This window comes from Pollachius pollachius (assembly GCF_949987615.1).
Source record: "Pollachius pollachius genome assembly, chromosome: 10".
In the NCBI taxonomy this organism is placed as follows: domain Eukaryota; kingdom Metazoa; phylum Chordata; class Actinopteri; order Gadiformes; family Gadidae; genus Pollachius; species Pollachius pollachius.
Window position 1 is genome coordinate 562,637 of NC_136943.1, and position 18,764 is coordinate 581,400.

At 44.9% G+C, this 18,764-nt stretch overlaps 4 protein-coding genes across 5 annotated transcripts; 3 read left to right on the top strand and 1 right to left on the bottom strand.

The window, feature by feature from the left end:
• The first annotated feature begins 539 nt into the window (after window positions 1-539).
• On the top strand, window positions 540-3,345 carry LOC307081703 (heterogeneous nuclear ribonucleoprotein A/B-like). The gene is made up of 4 exons (XM_079744975.1): window positions 540-673; window positions 1,576-1,834; window positions 2,014-2,182; window positions 2,266-3,345. Exons 2-4 carry the CDS (start codon window positions 1,602-1,604, stop codon window positions 2,407-2,409), a joined length of 546 nt encoding a protein of 181 aa, XP_079601101.1. The 5' UTR covers window positions 540-673; window positions 1,576-1,601; the 3' UTR covers window positions 2,410-3,345.
• A 1,674-nt stretch (window positions 3,346-5,019) lies between these two features.
• Window positions 5,020-8,723, top strand: LOC307081699 (heterogeneous nuclear ribonucleoprotein A/B-like). The gene is made up of 9 exons (XM_079744965.1): window positions 5,020-5,133; window positions 5,526-5,796; window positions 6,213-6,381; window positions 6,470-6,628; window positions 6,745-6,876; window positions 6,981-7,083; window positions 7,201-7,359; window positions 7,469-7,554; window positions 8,006-8,723. Exons 2-8 carry the CDS (start codon window positions 5,552-5,554, stop codon window positions 7,537-7,539), a joined length of 1,038 nt encoding a protein of 345 aa, XP_079601091.1. The 5' UTR covers window positions 5,020-5,133; window positions 5,526-5,551; the 3' UTR covers window positions 7,540-7,554; window positions 8,006-8,723.
• Window positions 8,724-8,869: 146 nt separating this feature from the next.
• Window positions 8,870-12,525, bottom strand: phykpl (5-phosphohydroxy-L-lysine phospho-lyase). The gene is made up of 12 exons (XM_079744961.1): window positions 12,382-12,525; window positions 12,107-12,225; window positions 11,855-12,014; window positions 11,687-11,761; window positions 11,515-11,602; window positions 11,300-11,416; window positions 11,109-11,191; window positions 10,797-11,022; window positions 10,465-10,619; window positions 9,963-10,052; window positions 9,646-9,776; window positions 8,870-9,212 (listed from the first exon to the last, which is right to left on the bottom strand). Exons 1-12 carry the CDS (start codon window positions 12,486-12,488, stop codon window positions 9,190-9,192), a joined length of 1,374 nt encoding a protein of 457 aa, XP_079601087.1. The 5' UTR covers window positions 12,489-12,525; the 3' UTR covers window positions 8,870-9,189.
• A 1,231-nt stretch (window positions 12,526-13,756) lies between these two features.
• LOC307081698 (protein FAM53C-like) lies at window positions 13,757-18,472 on the top strand. Of its 2 annotated transcripts, XM_079744963.1 has the most exons (5): window positions 13,757-13,773; window positions 15,371-15,635; window positions 15,742-15,802; window positions 15,884-16,722; window positions 16,955-18,472. In XM_079744963.1, the coding sequence occupies exons 2-5, from the start codon at window positions 15,552-15,554 to the stop codon at window positions 17,189-17,191; spliced, it is 1,221 nt and encodes a 406-aa protein (XP_079601089.1). In that variant the 5' UTR covers window positions 13,757-13,773; window positions 15,371-15,551; the 3' UTR covers window positions 17,192-18,472. The 2 variants fall into 2 exon arrangements, with proteins under 2 accessions (XP_079601089.1, XP_079601090.1); XM_079744964.1 differs by lacking the exon at window positions 13,757-13,773 and having other exon boundaries at window positions 14,677-15,635.
• The last annotated feature ends 292 nt before the right edge of the window (window positions 18,473-18,764 follow it).

Here is an 18,764-nt window from a genome sequence, read left to right on the forward strand (position 1 = left end):
TAGTTAGGAAGCACCAAAAACCATAAATAACTTGAAATGGTTATTCAAAGAGCGGAAGAAGATTCTACATAATGCGAGGGAAGATATTAATTCATTGCAAATCAGACATAAAATGTTGAAATGAATGATACTTTTTCCACTTCCTTCTATTATCTTCTATTATTATCTTCTCAGATGGTTGCTTTGTAACAGTCTGAGATACAAAGCAACAGTCGTTGCTTTGTATCTCAGAAAGACTTCATAATTTTGGCCAACTAAGAATCTTAAGATCTAGAATTATTTATGATGAAGACAACAGTTTCAACCCCATGGACCCCAAAACAAAAAGTTAAACAGCTTGTCTAACTTCACAGTTTAATACATCTATATGTAATGTAAACTGAGTCGATAAACAATACATAAGTATCTTATACATTTGTACATGACTAACATGAACACAAGCAAAAATATCACGATTTGTGATTAAACAATGCTGTGATAGAGATATTAACGGCAGAAAAAGGGCGTGAACAATGTCTTAACAGGAACCCAGGAATACCTTGGGGCTGCAGTGCTCCCTTAGTCACATTCTTCAATCTTGCTGGAGTCTCTCCTAAACCTTCTTTAGAACGTCCCTTGAGGTGGGGTCCAACAGGATATCCATCTTTAATAGAGCTCTCCGTTTGTGCGACCAGTAAGTATTTTGAAGTATTTTTCAGGATTGTACTATTTGTTTTGTATTTAAAGTAACGAGGAAAAAAAGTTCTTCCGATCCCTGTTTGGTTTCGTTTGTGTGATAACGAGTTACACAATAAAATGTTAATAGTTATTCGTTTCTGAAATATGTTTGAGCTGTCTCTATTGCGAGCTTGTCTGGGGCATTATAACAGGTTTAATATCCGGTATTCTTTATAAAGTCATGATGTTACACATACGTGTTGTGAGCAGCTCGGCTTTAACTATCCTATTCGTCAGCAAAATCAAAGGAGAAGAAGGCTAGTTAGTGAAATCCATGGCGCAGATTAAAAATAAAATGTTGCTGAAGTTTCCCCGAGACCTGTGGGTTGTAAGCCGCGGTGGTGCGCACCTCGGCCCTTCTGTGGGTGCGTGCCTTCAGAACCTAACTTGCACCGTTAGGTTCTGTTTACCCCGAGGATGTATCAATATTGAGTCTGCTACGTTGATAATCTTTGATTGTCCAGATCAGGGGTCATGACTTGTTGGACGTCTCAGATGGGACACTAGTAGGGTTGTCCCCCGCGGTGGTGCGCACCTTGGCCCACCTGTGGGTGCGTGCCTTGACTTGCACCGTTAGGTTCTGTTTACCCCGTATGATGACGTCACCAGACCAATTAGGAAGTTAGGAGTTCTAAACCATAACAATAGGAAAATATGAACGTATTACTTGATATACAAGGAAATTATGGATTGATCACCATGGTTGAACCATTTTGCACGGATAAAGGTTTTGACGTTCTCCTTCGGGGCTTAATGATATGATAAAATTACAATTTTCTTTGAATGTATGGCATGGCATGAATGGCGTGCGATGGAGAGCATTTGTTTTTTCAATATCTGAGCACTGTGTCGTTTCAGGTCAGAGGAATCGGAGCAGTCCAACCATGTCGGACACTGAGCGACAGTTCACGGAGACGTCGGAGAACGGTAACGAAGGGGAGCAGGAGGAGGAATATAACGGCGGGGCCGCGCACACCGAGGAGGGGAACGGAGGCCACGCGGTGGAGGAGGGCGCCGGGCCCGAAGCCTGCGGCGCGGAGGAAGCGACGGACGGCGACTCTCAGAACGGAGCGTCGGAAGGCGGTGCGAACAACGCCAGCGAAGAAGAGGATCCAGGGTAGTTGTATTTCACTTTGTGGAAACGGTGAACATCTTTTACCTAGGCTGAGTTGAAGAAAAGAAAAGAAAAATCACTGTACAGTGAGCATTTCTATTGCCGTTCTATTCTACCAGTTAGAACACGTGCACCTCAGTATATTGTGAATTGTCTAACATATTTTTCCCATTTTTGTTTAGGAAAATGTTTGTTGGACGTCTCAGATGGGACACTAGTAATAAGGATCTCAAAGATTACTTCTCTAAATTTGGCGAGGTGACTGACTGCACTATTAAGACTGACAAGCAGACCGGGCGATCAAGAGGCTTTGGCTTTATCCTCTTCAAAGAAGCAGCCAGTGTAGAAAAGGTAAGTGAGTGATGGAGTGTATTTAACAGTTGGAAGGGAAATGTTAAACAGGGCCAACTAACCCCTGTAACGGCTCTGCCCAGGTCTTCGAGCAGAAGGACCACCTGCTACATGGCCGACAAATTTACCCCAAGAAGGCCATCGCGAAGCCGAAGAGAAGGATTGTCGTTCGTGTTGAGGAGTTTTTGCGCATTTTGAACCTAAATAACATAACATCACATAAATAAAGCCTTGACATTATTACCCATCGATATCCATTAGCTTGGTCTTGGGTTCCCATACACTTCACATCATTATTATTATTAGTTATTACCTGTATTTTATTAGATTACATAAGCTATCAACCTGGATGAAGTAGGAGAAGACACACCGCTATTGAGCACTTTAAACTGATAAAAGTAATATTGATTATACACTCTGTATGTTTGTTCTTGGGGATGGAACTATCAATAGCAAATGCATAATATAATTGCAAAGACACCTCAGAGAGGTCGTATAGAATTGGTTTCTATACGATCAAAACAGAACATTTATATTTGGTCCATTCCTATAGGTCAAAAATCTGTACCATGAAGCTTGTACCAGGGGCACTGCTGGGATTTCATAACCCCCATGGCTTCTGCATATTTAGAAATTTCCATTTTGGCAGCAAATATTATTGTGGAATTCATCAGTCGTGAAATTATTGTTGGGTTGGAAACGGCCTGCGAGACGTGGAAAAACAAAGTATTAATTATCCTAATGTATGGTATATTTAGGTACATTTGGGAGTTAGGATACCACTCTTTTGAGTCCTCTCAATATGGCGTAGTATCTCCATCAAAAAGTCCCATGATGCATTCTGATGTACAAGCCCTGCAGTAATATGGGAGACCATCTTTGGAAATTGCTTCCATCTATGATTTCCAGAAGATAACGTTTTCTCCCCAAAGAGTTACAGCCGACAGGCCGGAAGGACTTGGAAAGCCCAGGCAAGATGTTTCCCCATCTCTATTCTCAAACACATATTGACATATTCCCTGAATGGACTTTTATACTGACATCACTCATCTTGCAATAATGATATTGTGCAGCTCTGCCTCAAATCTGTTATCATCACACCAAACATTGGTCTCTTCAATGATAAAAAACAGAATGTTGATAAGAATATTAGTGGGAGGCATATTGATGAAGACATATAACATTAATGCTTATAATGTTTATGCCATGCATGCCAATCACACCATCATCACTAATAAAATGCTTATGAAATGAATGGATGAATTCATTCAATTTGGCCTTATGACTGAACGACTAACTGGCACCAATATGACATGTTGTTTGTGTTTTTGTCCTGATGTGCTTTTTCTTGTGGATGTTTTGACACCCAGATAGACACATAATAATTCCAAGTCCAATAACCATTAACAATTCTCTTGACATCCTGATCCTAAAGGTTCAAAGATAATTTCCTGTAGTTCAATGTTGCAGTTCAACCACTAGAGGTCATGAAGAACTAAAATGAATGTATAACATAACAGATTTCAACGGAAAACAAAACATTGAATCCTGTTAGTTTATCTTTTTTTGCGTCATTGAATGTCTCCTCACATCCTCTACAGCCTCAGAGACACCCAGGTCTGACCTAAGGAATGCCCTAGATGGCAGTGGGTCAATGACTGCCCTCACAGAGACATGAAGTACATGTTCCCAAACTAAGTCATTCACACAGCATGCCGCATCTCAAGATCGCCACTGACCCTTGATTAACCAATCGGAATGAGCACCGTACTCCAAGGGTTGGTGTTGTTGCATCATGTTAGAAGGTATAACCTAGAACAGGGGTATGTCTGACACATTTTCAGTTAGGAAGAGCCACACAACTGACCTGAAATTTTTCAAATGGCCGAGGAACATCTTACATAATGTCAGGGAAGATATTAATTCATTGCAAATCAGGCAATTTAGGTGGAACGAATGATTCTTATTCCACTTCCTTCCATTACATAATCTACTCTGACTGTGGTATCATGGTAAATGGTTTTCTTTTATTGAGACGTTGTCCTCAAAAGATGCAGCTCTCGGTCACAGAGGGACAACATATTTAAATGAAATTACATGTTGATAATGCCATCTATTTTCAGCCTTGTTGCCCAACCAGCCATATGTAATGCAATCACTGAAAGAGTCAAGTATGATCCTATAGTTGTATGTCATGACCCCTGATCTGGACAATCAAAGATTATCAACGTAGCAGACTCAATATTGATACATCCTCATATTATAGGCTATATATTATGCTTCTATTGGTATACCAACAGACTGCCTATTTTGCCACAACTATTGGGTCACATCATCTCTTGAATCCAAAATCAAATATTGGCCCACTGATCTTAAAATTCAGCATTATTCAGGAAGGAGACAATAGTTTCAACCACATTCTTCACACTTAGTAGTTTAAACAGCTTGTGATTCAAATGATTCATTGAAGTAACCTACATCTCAGCTAGAGACATCAATGTGTCATTCAAACGGAATCGATCAACAAAAGATATAAATCTAATACATGTATACTCAATCATTAGTATATAACTGCGATGTTTACAAAAACATCAGGGCTGTCGCTCGAAGACAATCACGTTTACCACAGATCAGAATATAAACCTAATGAAACAGATGATATGAAAGGCAGGAAAGGTACTGCGAGTTCCCAAATGAAAAGGGCGTGAATAAGTGGCGCACGAAAACGGAACACTTAAACTTGATTGGCCGGTTCGCCGAGTGGCAGCATCGCTTGTCCAATCAGCGGGCTTCCTGGATCTAATGGTGATTTTCCTACCGGTTCTATAAAACTAACCACGAGTTGGCGTCGAATGGGAGAATCCATCTTGAAGAGAGCTCTCCGTCTCCGTGTGACCAGTAAGCGGCATTTCAAGCATCCATCACGCTTGTTTTCATAATTGTATTATTCTGTAAGTACCGTGCTACCATTAGATCACTCTTAGGTTGAAAGAATAGCTGTTTTTTTCCGCGCATTTCAAGTAACAAAGCATGCAGTGTCGCGCACGGCCTCCGCATTACGTAACTGCGAATTCGCTAGTCCGATTGGTTTTGTGTGCGCGATAATGAGTTACAATGTCGCCGGCGTTTGTTTCTCTTTACATGGGATGAGGATGCTCGACATTGGACCAAACCAAACGATTAATCACACGCAGTCACTGTTAAAATCGTGAATTTCTGCGGCTGTACGGGACGCCATCGCGCCGGCCAAGATGGTGGAGGAGGAAAGGCTCTCCCCGGCCGGCCGGGCGCAAATGGCGTGCACCACGTCGCGTGTCCACACTAAAGCACTGTGTCGTTTCAGGTTAAAGGAATCGTAGTAGTCCAACCATGTCGGACACTGAGCAACAGTTCATGGAGACATCGGAGAACGGTCACGAAGGGGAGCAGGAGGAGGAATATAACGGCGGGGCCGCGCACACCGAGGAGGGGAACGGAGGCGACGCGGTGGAAGAGTGCGAGGAGGGCGCCGGGCCCGAAGCCTGCGGCGCGGAGGAAGCGACGGACGGCGACTCTCAGAACGGAGCGTCGGAAGGCGGCCAGATCAACGCCAGCAAGGGCGAGGAGGATGCAGGGTAAGGTGGTGTTTCGTTACGTTTGGGGAAACATGGGGAATATGCGCCCCGTCTTTCGCCCCGGATCCTTTGTTCGGTCGGGCTTTGTTGGCGCCATGTGCAAAGCGGAGGGGGGATGGGCGTTTTGGCAAGGATCAAAACCAACATGCAATGACTGTTACTTAAGTATGCACCGTGTCCAGCGTGTTTTTTACGATTGGATTGCATGCATGTCGGCTATGTTGACGCTAAAAACGAACCGTACGCGTTGTACAGTCAGTGATTCCGCTGCCTTTTACGTCATCGGCTGCAACAGATGAGTCCATGGAGGGCAGGTTGGACATTCAGTCCCCCGAAAGCAGCAGCAGAAGTTATGGTGGTGGTCTTCAAATATGTGACCATATACACCCCCCCCCCCACACTCCTTTTTTGTTCAGGAAAATGTTCGTCGGGGGTCTCAGTTGGGACACTAGTAAGAAGGATCTCAAAGATTACTTCTCTAAGTTCGGCGAGGTGACTGACTGCACCATTAAGATGGACCAGCAGACCGGGCGATCCAGAGGCTTCGGCTTCATCCTCTTCAAAGAAGCAGCCAGTGTAGAAAGGGTGAGTGGAGCGGTTGTGTTGCGTGTGTTTTACAGTTGGGAGGGGAAATGTTGACCGGAGCTCACTAACCCATCGCTGCTCTGCCAAGGTCCTGGAACAAAAGGAACACCGACTAGACGGCCGACAGATCGACCCCAAGAAGGCCATGGCGATGAAGAAGGAGCCGGTGAAGAAGATCTTTGTCGGCGGCCTCAACCCAGACACAGAAAAAGACGTCATCCAGGAGTATTTTGGAACCTTCGGAGAGGTGCGTCGTTCGTCCGGGTGGTGTTATTAAGGCTTCGGTCGGTGGTTCACTTGTCTTGCCCTTTAATCTAACAACTCTTCCTGCTTTTTCTTATTTCTCTCCCCCGAAATGTTTAGATTGAGACAATCGAGCTTCCACAGGACCCAAAGACGGACAAGAGGAGGGGTTTTGTGTTCATCACGTACAAGGACGAGACCCCAGTTAAGAAGGTTTTGGAAAAGAAATTTCATAACGTCAGCGGCAGCAAGGTAGACCACCGCGCACAACAGTTGTTCATCATTAGGTGGCCCTGCTCCGGTGGGGATCAAGTGTTAACGTTCTGTGTTGTGTGTGTGTGTGTGTGTGGCTGCAGTGTGAGATCAAAATAGCGCAGCCCAAAGAGGTGTACCAGCAGCAGCAGTACGGCGGCCGCGGGGGCAGTGGATACGGCGGGGGTCGCGGCAGGGGTCGCGGAGGTAAGTATCACCGCCGGTACATTAAGACCTAAACACGCCTCCAAGCCTAGCAGGAGCTTCTGTGGTCCGCGTTGACAATGGCTGACCATCGCTGGTTGACTGTGCCGTTCTGTATAGGCCAGGGGGGGCAGAACTGGAACCAGGGCTACAACAACTACTGGAACCAGGGCTACAACCAGGGCTACGGCGGCTACGGACAGCAGGGCTACGGAGGCTACGGCGCCTACGGGAACTATGACTACTCGTATTACGGCTATGGGGGTGGCTATGACTACAGTAAGCGATAACCGCCCCCCAGAAAGAGTCGCGAATGAGAGAAACTTTATTTTTCTTGGTCCTCCTTGTTGTACAGAAGAACTCAGTCCCTTTTTCTCTTGTCCTCCAGACCAGGGCAATACAAGCTATGGGAAAACTCCAAGACGTGGAGGCCACCAGAGTAGCTTCAAGCCATACTGATCACATGTAGTGCAGGTATGCATTTTTTGCATCATCTACGGTAATGACAACCTAGCTGTAACCATTAGTGCCTTTTTGACTCAAAATTTCTCCATCTAGTCTAAATCCATTCAAACATTGTGTTGGAAAGGGGCGGGGTCAGGGTTTGCTGTGCCTCGGGGGTCTGTAATCATTAACGATGGATTCATTCCATGTGCCAACCATTTTAAGATGCATCCCTACAAACACTACTGGATCAATAAGGGTTGAGATGGTGGTGGTGGTTTAGATTCAAAGAACGAGGGGCCCTTTTTCAGTGGGGGTGCTAGGTGTGGCAGCTAGTGGCCCCTTTCCCCCCTCTTTCTGTGTGTCTGTGTCCATTTAGCTGATGTGTAAATGACATCCATACACGTGTCTTGTCACTTGACTGCATGCCGTGTGTTGCGTATCGACTGAGTAACGTTAAGCATCGTGTTTTTCCTTTAAGGTCTAAAGTAAGTAAGACATGGAGCCCATGGTCTGCCCACAGAGAACATGGCCTCTGGCTTTTCCTTTGGAGTTGGCTGAAATTTGGACTCATGCTCCATTTGTACAGATCAAGTGAGGAACTGGGGAAGCAAATGTCACTTTTCCACTTTTTATTTTATATTGTTTTGTGTCCATTTACATTTCCAGCGATGGAAGTGTTATTTTTACTGTACTTTTTGGTACCTTTTTGAATCTAATGTATTGTATGGTTGTATTTTACTTGTCTACTGGATTTACCAACACGCAGGAGCTGGAGCTTTTAAAGCTCATGAAATAAAACAATTTTGCTTATTTTCCTTTTTGGTGTTTCTAGATGTTTAGTTACTTTTTATTTTTCCCTCCCGTGCTGGATGAGAGTTGCATGGCTTGGGATGTGGGGTGACGCAGGATAAGGGATTAAAAGAATCAAACGATTTCATTGTAAGCGTGTTAAGTGAATGTTTGCAGTTGGCAAAGTAGACGAAAACAACCAGCATTTCTAATTTCGTTTTTCTTTTTGGCTTTTAAGGAAATTCTTCCCCCTTTTCATGTTTGCAATTTTAAGTGGCTTTACTAGTTCAATGATATACCCCGAAGCGCAAGCTTGTTAATGTAAGAGGGCACTCCCTCTCTCACTGGAAACTCATTCCTCTAGTGTCTTGGGCAAATTGGTAGAAATAAACTTTTTGTTTATATTACACACGGATCCCTTTGTTATTATTTGTAAAACTAATGTTAAATGTTTTTGTACTGTTAAATGGCTTGCGTGTTCTGGTAATGCTAAAACATGGACGGCTGGTAAGCAGCAGAGGGCTTCAGTGCCTGTGGCTTAGGGTCCACTAGCTCTGTGGCTGACGGGACGGGTGTTGGTGGGACACTCGGGTCCTAAAGGTTTGAAGGTAGTGCTCTGGTAAGTGCATATCCCAATGACTTATCTTAAGATCCCTTACAAAGGGATCTTAATTCTGAGTGGTCATTTTGGGGGGGGGAGGGAAATGCCCTGGGTGGAAAAAGTGATGTTAGGGTAATGAGGTATACTTACTTAAACAAAGACAATAATACAGTATTTTGATATTGTTTAATATTTTGGCATAACCAGTTGACATTTCCTGGATCTGCAGTAGTTATCCTCAGTCATTGGTTTTGGATTACTCTGGATTAAGGTTAGGGAATGATCACTGGCATGTCTGAAGGAAACAAAACAGGAATCATGCATTACGGTTACTCAGTTTGATCACAGTATTCATCTAGAGCTTCCTGCTCCACTTTATATTTATTGACATTTTGTTTAGAAGTGTTAAATGAGAGATGAGGATAGTTGTTACACTTTTGCCAAAGTGAAAAATACAAGAATATTTAATTACTTTTGTTGAAACAAAGTGAGGCATTACGTTTATTCACATTTCTACCTCTGAACCTTCTGAATGTGACCATCGAACAATGTCTAATGCTATTAAAGTTTTTCTACAGGTTTATCGAACATTAGATGTCTTTATTTTTTCTCGAGTTGAGATTTTTAATTTATATTACTAGGGACTGGTGATAGTTTGAGACTAGATCAGCATGAAGGTTTATTGCGAATGTTTTAATGCATTTATTGAAGTAATTTAACTTCCTCACCAGTGAGTACGTTGTCAATTTTCTGCGCCACGAGTTCTGCGTCTGCTATGCTGAAGCACATGGGGGGCTTGAATTTGATCACACTCTCAAACGGGCCGTCTGTACTCACAAAGATCCTCTCCTCTTTTAACCTGTACAAAGCAGACTCAATGTTACGCACTTTCCCAGTGTGGCTACTGAAACAAAAAGACGTACCATTGTATGTCATCAACGTTATGTGGTCCTATGCAATGTTTTTTCAGAGTTGTGTGCATATGAACTAAAAGGTAAAAACTTGTCAACACTTGCTCTGTGGTGAAACTAACACTAATCCCCACCTTTTCACCACTGCTGCTGCGACCTCAGTGGCGGGAGTCCTTAGCTCTCGGTCGATCACCAGCTCCAGACCGAGAAACAGCCCTACCCCACTGTTAAGTAAACATTATGGCATTAATATGGGCTGTTGATGGATAATATTAAATGGAGTACTCAGCATACTGAATAGTGTCCACTAGAGGGAGCAATGATACAGTATCGGCCCTGTGGTAAACATTAATAGTTCAGTGTTGCTTTTCTTAATTGGATCCATAATGAGAATGGAGAATTGCAACTGAATTGCTATGATGTATGATTTCCTTGCCACATATTCTATCTTCCACACAGAATTCACACATGATTGAGATTCCTCAGAAGGTATATACTACAAGGGCTGGTATTAACAAGCCCTTCGAATAACAGTTTTTAAGTAAATACTCTTTGTTGACCCAATTCTCTTTGCTATTTCCATGAGGGAAATCCAATATGCATTGCCATTCTACCCGGGTAAGCACACACCCTTACCGGACATCCCCAACTATCTGATGCTTCGTTCGGAGCTTGTTGAGCAGGTCTTTAAGGTGCGCCCCCACCCTGGTGGCGTTCCCTCTCATGTCTTCCTGCTCTAGGACGTTTAGGACTGCCAAGCCAATCGCACAAGACACCGGGTTCCCTCCAAACTTTATGGAACACCAGAGACACACAAAACATGGTGTACTGTGTAGTCAAATGTAAGAAGAGTTCCCGTTTTGGTTAAATGCTTTATCAAAAAAGCATGTTGAAAGGTATTTTGGTATGTTCAAAACATTAAGTTTAAACGCCGCACACGGTAAAGCGCAGGTCCCGGGCGGCCTCACCGTGTTGAAGTACTCCACCCCCGTGCCGGTGAAGGCCCTGGCTATCTCCTCGGTGGTGGCCACGCAGGCCAGAGGATGGCCGTTCCCCATGGGCTTCCCCATGGTCACGATGTCGGGACAGCACGCCTCCCCCTGCATCTGAAAGGCCCAGAAGTGACTCCCCACCCGGCCGAAGCCCGTCTGCACCTCGTCCACCACGAGCACGCCCCCCGCTGAGCGCACGTATCTGCAGGCAGAAGCAACGTCGGCGCCGGGTTCCGTCAGTTCCCTTGGTTTCTTCTTATAGTATGTCGTAGTGGAGCCATTACTCACTCTGACACTTTAGTTAAGTATCCTTGCGGCAGAATGATTTGGCCTCCAACACTTGGCAAGGACTCACAAAAGAATGCAGAGATCTGGGAAGAATGTAAAAAAGGGGTTAGGAATACTTCGTGCCACCAGGATGGTCATAGCTGGTGTTTCTCCGTTTCTGATCGGTTTCCTCCGGGTCTCTTTAGGCATACCTTACGCCCTTTGCTGTGCACGTCATCAATCACATCTCTTACGGTGTCTGCGTATGCTTCCCCTGGGTTAGGGTGGTCTTCTCGGTACAACCCCCTGTAGACATCGGGCAAGGGTGCCTGCAAGGGGGACATGGTATCCAAGGGTTGCTGATCAAAAAGTCCACAGTTCTCTTCTCTCAGAGGTTTGTGAATGATGCTGGCCGGAGGATACACACCACATGAACCCATTCCTTCTGACCTGACAGTTTTCGGAACTTGTATGGGCTTATGTCGATGAGGGACTTGAGATGACCATGGTATGCACTGGCACATGAAGAGTTTGATTATAACCACTATAAGAGTCTGGTGTCACTGTAAACATTGTAGAAGGAAAAAAAAAAGCCTTACTGGTCTAGAACAATCACATCTTCGTGTTGGGTGTACTGCTGGGCCAAGCGCAGAGCAAGGTCGTTGGCCTCGGAGCTGTCAAGTCAAAATGCAATGTATGGAAAACCGTAGTAAAAGAAGACGACTTGGAATGATATGAGCCTTACGGGGTATGCATGACCTACACACCCTGAATTAACAAAGTAGAAAACAGTGAGTTTGTCCGGAAGAGTCGCAGATAGTCGATTTGCATACGAGATGATGTTGTCGTGCAGAAAGCGAGAGTTGGTGTTGAGGAGCTCCATCTGAGCGGTGGCGGCCCGAGTGACGTCTGGGTGACAGTGGCCAACTGATAAGAGACGGAGTGCAAGGGTTCAGAGGAGCACAGTTAATGTTTCTGATCATCGTGTTTATGATTGGTAAATGTAATTAATATTTCACCATGGTGGACGTTGCTGATGCAGTCCAAATAACGCACGTCCTTTTCGTCATACAGGTATTGTCCTCGACCTCTTACTATTTTAACCGGGTCGTCCGAATAAAACAATTTGATGGATTGCCTACCATTGGAGAAAACACATAGTTTTAACGGAACGTAGCGTGATCCATTGCACAATCCTGAAATATGAACTAATGCACACTCAATGCATGCACATTGACGTGGCGAGCAACTGGAAGTTATAATCTCTTTGAAGCAAACTAAACGAGTTACATACCCGATTAATTTTCTCCTCATAGAAAGGGTCTCGTCTTTGCTGAATGTTTCCTTCGCCATATCTAAGCCGCTATTGACCTGGTACTGGTGGGACCCCTGCTCCTGCATTCACCCAGTGCACCTCGATAACAGTGGGCGCAGTGCCTTTCCTGATTCTGCACGAGCAGATCTCTTTCGGGGTCACGTGAACGTGCTTTGGACGTTCCGCTTTACGGCTTCCGTATCATATGCTCGGGTTGTTTATACCAGGGGTTCACAAACTTTTTTGTTCCAAAACGCGTCTTTATAATATTTTTGGGGGACCGGTAGTCTTTTTTAGATGCTTCACTATTTAAACAAAGGATGTCGCTGTTTTTCAGAATATTTCATATTCACAACAATTAAAGCAAGTGCTTTTAAATGCTTGAGTCTCAGGCTCCCTTGACCAATGCAATAATATAAAAACTGAAAGAGAAGCACTTATAAGAGAAACACACGAAATGTCACCCGAGACTTCAAAATAAAGTAGTGCAAAGCACATTGCATTTACAATTCTTACACTCATCTTTCAGTGGTATATTTCCATAATGATCGATTTTATGTCTATGTATTGGAGGAGAAAACATGACTCGCATCGCCGAAGTTATCTTTTTTTTTTTTTTTTTTTTTAAATAATCGATTTGTGACATTTATCCCTAAATCCTTATCGGGAAACATTTCAAGGCCCAGTACTAACGGGTCCACGGACCGGGGTTGTGGATTGCTGGTTAAAATCAATCATTTGAAATAAGTCAAGTGTGGTAACCTTATTTCTGTGTGGTTCTTGTGTTAACAGAACCCTGCAACCGCTTCTTGAGCAAGGCACACACAGAGGGCACCATGCTGTGAAAAATAGTACACACACACACACACACACACACACACACACACGCACACACACACACACACACACACACACACACACACACAGTAATTGAATGCGGAGGTGCCATCACTATCCGGTTCATAGTTGCATAGTTTTGATATATGTTGCTAATGTGGTGGTTGTGGAAAGTCCCAAACACAATATGAAAGGTTTATGTCATGGTTATAACGCATCGATATTTGCGCAGATGTTTGTAGATGTATGAACGTTAAAGGAGAGAGGCTAACTGAGTTGACCCGGCGGGTAGTGATGTATATACGCTGTGAACGTCCCAAACACGTGAGAAAAGCGCTGGGTAAATTACAAACGGCTTTTCAATAATTATCCTCTTGATGATTTAAAGGGAGAATTGGAAAAAATACATCGATTTTGGATGTGTGGTTATTTCCGTTCACCCCTGTGATGGTATCGTCCAAAGTATATAAATACTCTGTCGGCTCCCGTGCCCTCCTGTGCAGCTCTCGGTTGCTAAGGAAACACGGAATGCAGGTAATACATTAGGACAACAGTAGCATGCTAGCTATCAAGCTAGCACTGGACCCTTTTAGTACACCAGAGCTACGTAGGAGAAGAAAAAAATTACTGCGATTATCCGCTACTTTGTCGTTCTGTCGGGACTTGCCACGGTGTATTGTGTATTTATGTTGGTGGATACGACCGGTGACAGTAGTTCACAGGCCGGGGTGCGAGTTAGCAGGACGTTAGCTCCTGGGAACAGGGTAGCTCTGAGCCTGGTAACGCCTGGTTATTCACATGAGCTGCATCATGTTTCCTGGTGTCACCGTGTGGTTCTTGTGAATGGATGAATGTATATTTAGTTCATATCCTAGATGTATTTCCTGTATCCAGCCCCAGTGTTTTCATGGTACGGTGGAGGATAATGCAACAAGCCAAACCTTATTAACAATCCAGTCTTAATGTGATAACTTTAGCCCCATGTGTTGCCAAAATATGTGGACTTGCATTCTCTTTGTCCTTTTACGTCTGTAGTCATTTCTTGGAAATCTCACGTTTGGCTTATTATCTGTATTATTATTATTCCCAAGTCATGTCAACTCATGTTAATAACGTGTTGGTGAACCTCAATTTCGTTGATCACTTTCTTCTGGAGGTTAAGGGATGGACCAAAGGTATCTTGGTATTTTCTTAACCTTGATCAATAGTTTTGTATCTTATTCATAGGCCATTGGTACTTAGCATTGATGCCTTCCCACATGTTTGCCTAAACGAAATAAAGACGTGACCATTTCATACCTTCGGTTTTGGATCAGTTGGCAGTCACAGGTCTCGCTAGTTGAATTGGCATTTAGCACTAGCATGTAATAAGTCGCATACACAGGTAGTATATATGCTCCATGTTTGACACATGGAACAATGCCATTAGGTAACATCTCTGTCATAAGCAGCTATCCGTTTAACGGCGAAAGACTGTGCCATGTTTACTAATTTAAACTGCATGAAGTTTTTAGCATTATGCTTTTAGACATGTGCCAGATAGGCCAGAGCAAAGGTTGAGTCAGAGTGTTGTAAGTGCGCCAGGGCCATTTGGGACCTCTAGGCCAAAGTTTCCCTGGCCACTATCTTGGTGGCAAAGCAAACCGATGGGATTGGTGCACACAAACTTGTGTTGTATGAAGTGTGACCACAAGCTCTTGAGTCTGGCTGCAAAGGATGTCCTGTGGCTCTCTGTGAACTCCTTAGAGGTGGTTGTTTACCGTGGTAAAACAGAAACACTTTAAAGTCTATTGTCCGTTTTCCTTGGCCCTTTTGTCTTCTTTGCAACAACGCGACCGCATGCCTCCAGTCTCCCCCTTCGTTCCCCACTTTCAGTGTCCTTCCCTTCTACTCTCCAGGTCCCTCCTTCTTATTTTTTTTTCTGCCACATGCATTGGCCTAGCCCCTATCCACCTGACTTCATCAGGAACCAATTAACCTTTTTGGTTAAGAGAGATAGTCTTTGTTGTCACAGCCCTACATAGCTGGCTTTGGAAGGTTGTGGACATCTTAAAAGTGTATTTATCTGTGATTTGTTGTCAATGTTTGTATATACCATGACCAATTTGCCTCATGTCCCCACCCCACCCAGTTCGACCTGAAGATGACCACAGTGTAAGGGAATAGTTGGTCAGGCTGGCTGTTTGAGGTGCAGAGGGGACGCCGCAAACCACGCCAGGTTTCTGACAGACAAACCCCCCGATACCTCCACTCGCCCCCCCTTCCCCCCCCCCCATCATCTTCATGACTTCCCTTTAGTCTGGGCTACAGCAATGGTGACGCTTATTACAGAGCAGCTACACAAGCAGAGTTTGGAGGATCCTTATCAGAAGGCATTCTCCTTCAATGTCAACGTGGTAAGTGGCTGCAACCCAACTCTATGTTTCAAGGGGCCTCCTGCTCTAGAAAATAATAAAAAATAATGATGGCAAAATGAAATTGATCAATATACTTGCGTTTCAGCCATTGCCTGTGGTTGGTTCTAGTCCGACAGTGTCTTTGAGCACATATGGATCCACACCAGGTAAGTGGATGAAGAAAATAAGCCCAGCATGTTTGGTGTTGATTTGATGAGATGATCTCATGGTAATCTCTGCATTCCCAGAGAGCAGTTTAGCCGCCTACCCGTCATGCAAGACCCACCTCCTAACCGCATCCTCTGGCCTGCGGCTCCCCGTCCCAGTGGGTGAGCCTCTGTATCAAACTCAAATCCCCAGCGCCTCCGTCACCAACCTGTCCTTCCCCGGTTCTCCCCCGCCCCCACCGAAGCGCCACTGCCGCTCGCTCTCTGTCCCAGAAGACCTCTCTTGTTGTCGTTCCACATGGCGCCCCAGCGCCTCCAGGGTCTGGACCCCGGTCAGGCATCGCTGCCAGAGTGGCAGCATGGCCAGCCTGGTGTCCGCCGCCAGCAGCTCTCTGCCCCTCTGCGGCCGCAGCTCCTCGGCCACCACCTCCTCCCTGCACTCCTCCTGCAGCCCCATGTTTGTGAGCCTGGCGTTGAATCCTGACTCCCCGATACCTTGGAGCTTCCCCTGGGACCCCTGTGACACACTAAGGGGTGCCTGCTCCACCTTCCTCCCCGCACCGTCCTCCTGCTCCTCCTCGCCCGCTCCGCCGGCCTCCTCCCGCTCGCTGCTCCAGCGGCGCTTCTCCCTGTCCCCCGTGCACACGCAGGACGCCTCCCTGCTGCTGCGGCCGCCCTGTGAGGCCTCCGGCCCCGCCGCCCCTTTAGCCGACCGCCCCGCCACGGAGCAGCCAGCCCTCTCTCCCTCGCCCAGCTCGGCCTGCAGCACGCCCTCCTCCTCCAGGCGCGTCCCGCGCCCGGCCCTCCCACGGTGCCACTCCCAGCCTTGCGACATGCGGAGGCCTTATCTGAAGAGACGCCACGACCCAGACATCCTGCCCTGCTCCAGGCCGGGCCTCGACTTCAGCAAGATGACTCAGGTGAGGAGGTGCCTGACGGGTTTGTTACTTTTCTTTGGTTGACTTTCTCAGTTTGTTTGTGTGAGCCACCTACAAGGATGTCTCCGGTCTCTTTTCATAAAGTAGCAGAAGGTCCTCCAATAGGCAGCGCTCCTCACAACCGTAGCCCTGTTTCCATGCTCCCAGACCCCCAAAAACATATCTCGTTTTGGAAGATTAATAGTAAAGAAAGATGTGTCTCTGTCCTGTGCAGATTGGTACTGGGGAGTCCCTCGGCGCTGGGACTAATGTAAGCATGTTTGCGAAGCCTGCGCAGGGAGAGCGTCTCCCTGCCTTCTCCCCTGCAGAGCTCCTGGGACGGAGCAGTATCGGGCCGCTGAGCGAGAGCGAAGAGGACAACAATAAAAGAACAGGATCCCTAATGGATGGCGGGAACTTATTTGAGCGAGATTGCACTGAACTGGACTTGAACCTAATCGAGGAAAACTGAACGGCCCCTCGGTGCCTCCCCCTCCTCCTCCTCCTCCTCCTCCTCCTCCTCCTCCTCCTCCTCCTCCTTGACTTGACTTGACTGTGTACAGTCGACATGTTGACCACACATGTAACTGAACACGCACTATATGGCAGATTTTCTTTGTTTGGGAGTCGGCTGCCCTCCTAACGCACATGTTGAGATCCTTTTTTAGTAAGGAGAAATGCAGATATCAAAATACAATATTATCATCTTGAGCAAAAATCAATTAGCATTTCATAAGAATGTAATGGTGCCTGCCTATTCAGCAACCCATCAGCTACAAAGCACACACATTAATGTTGGGCACACAGTATTCTAGCTTATGGACCATAACGTGATTTAAGTCTTAATCAGGAAATGCTGTTTTATGCATCCTAATCCACATCACTAATGACTGGCGCACATTAATTAGGTGGATATTTTGTATACTACAACAGAAATAACTTGCACAGATGGCTTGAGCCAGCAGTAAATGAGCTTGCAAGACTGACTTGCTGTTCACATGCACTTCTCATTCTTGACCTAAGCCTAAAATGTTTATTTAAGACGCATGAATTTTAACTTGATACATTGTTGGGATGTTTTATTTTTTTTTCTCAGAAAGATGGTCATTGATGATTGCTGTATTGCTTCAAAAAGAGTGAATACATTCCAGATTGTCCCAGTAATTCAAAGACCGTCTATGTAAAACAAGCTCTTCAGAAGCACATCTAATCTAATGGCTGCTTTGCTGTCATGCATTTTATTTGACCCAGTGGCATACCCTATCATCAGCAAAGATTAACTTTGCTTAGCCTTTCTTGTAATAGAAAACGTATTACATGGAGGGGGCTCCCTTAGTTTTTTTGGAAATTAATGTAACTTTTGTCAACATTAATTACGTGTTTTAAGCTATAGTTTATATTGGTCATGCCTTAAGCTGTAAGGGCAGAATCCAATGGTTTATTTTTGTTCGTGTTATTAGGTGTTCGAGTGGGATGTTATGAGTCTTTGGACTCTTTAACATCAATGCAATGACGGAGTTGCACATGCACTATAATAAACAATAAATTAGCCTATGCTGCAGTTTGATCCAATAGGGAACATTGTAAATACACGGTGTACAATATTGTGCCTATTCTGTGAGTTCTAGGGAATAAGAATCAAGAAGTGATGCTAAGTATTGGTGGCCTTTAGAGATGATTTTTTTTAATGCGTTTTCAAATGGATTCAAATTACACAATTTGTGTACAAATAAAGTTGAATAGAGAATGGCTTTCTCCATTTCATGTCCTGTTTTGTTCCAACAACCTCAATAGTCATTTGGCATATTCTCTCATGCAGCGTTGTCGTAGCCTATCCAGCTGTAATCATTTTTATATATATTAATAGTGACATCTAGTGGTACAATCCTGCGTAGGTCGGATTTGCCAAAAAAGTATCCAGTGTTGCAGACTCAACTACAACTTGCAGACAGCGTCCTTCTCTAACTTGTGCGATGTGTCTTGTCGAGGCCTTGTAGCCTGAACGTCAGATTTCAAGTTAAATCGACCCCATGCATGAACACAAA

Bases quoted from the DNA above. Each gene is read 5' to 3' on its own strand.
- LOC307081703 (XM_079744975.1), top strand. From the start codon at position 1,602: ATGTCGGACACTGAGCGACAGTTCACGGAGACGTCGGAGAACGGTAAC. The intron at 1,835-2,013 runs GTAGTTGTATTT...ATTTTTGTTTAG, and splicing joins AGCGAAGAAGAGGATCCAGG to GAAAATGTTTGTTGGACGTC. The intron at 2,183-2,265 runs GTAAGTGAGTGA...GGCTCTGCCCAG, and splicing joins AAGCAGCCAGTGTAGAAAAG to GTCTTCGAGCAGAAGGACCA.
- LOC307081699 (XM_079744965.1), top strand. From the start codon at position 5,552: ATGTCGGACACTGAGCAACAGTTCATGGAGACATCGGAGAACGGTCAC. The intron at 5,797-6,212 runs GTAAGGTGGTGT...TTTTTTGTTCAG, and splicing joins AAGGGCGAGGAGGATGCAGG to GAAAATGTTCGTCGGGGGTC. The intron at 6,382-6,469 runs GTGAGTGGAGCG...TGCTCTGCCAAG, and splicing joins AAGCAGCCAGTGTAGAAAGG to GTCCTGGAACAAAAGGAACA.
- phykpl (XM_079744961.1), bottom strand. From the start codon at position 12,488: ATGCAGGAGCAGGGGTCCCACCAGTACCAGGTCAATAGCGGCTTAGAT. The intron at 12,015-12,106 runs GTGAAATATTAA...GTCTCTTATCAG, and splicing joins CATCAGCAACGTCCACCATG to TTGGCCACTGTCACCCAGAC. The intron at 11,192-11,299 runs GTATGCCTAAAG...CATTCTTCCCAG, and splicing joins TGCACAGCAAAGGGCGTAAG to ATCTCTGCATTCTTTTGTGA.
- LOC307081698 (XM_079744963.1), top strand. From the start codon at position 15,552: ATGGTGACGCTTATTACAGAGCAGCTACACAAGCAGAGTTTGGAGGAT. The intron at 15,636-15,741 runs GTAAGTGGCTGC...CTTGCGTTTCAG, and splicing joins TCTCCTTCAATGTCAACGTG to CCATTGCCTGTGGTTGGTTC. The intron at 15,803-15,883 runs GTAAGTGGATGA...CTGCATTCCCAG, and splicing joins CACATATGGATCCACACCAG to AGAGCAGTTTAGCCGCCTAC.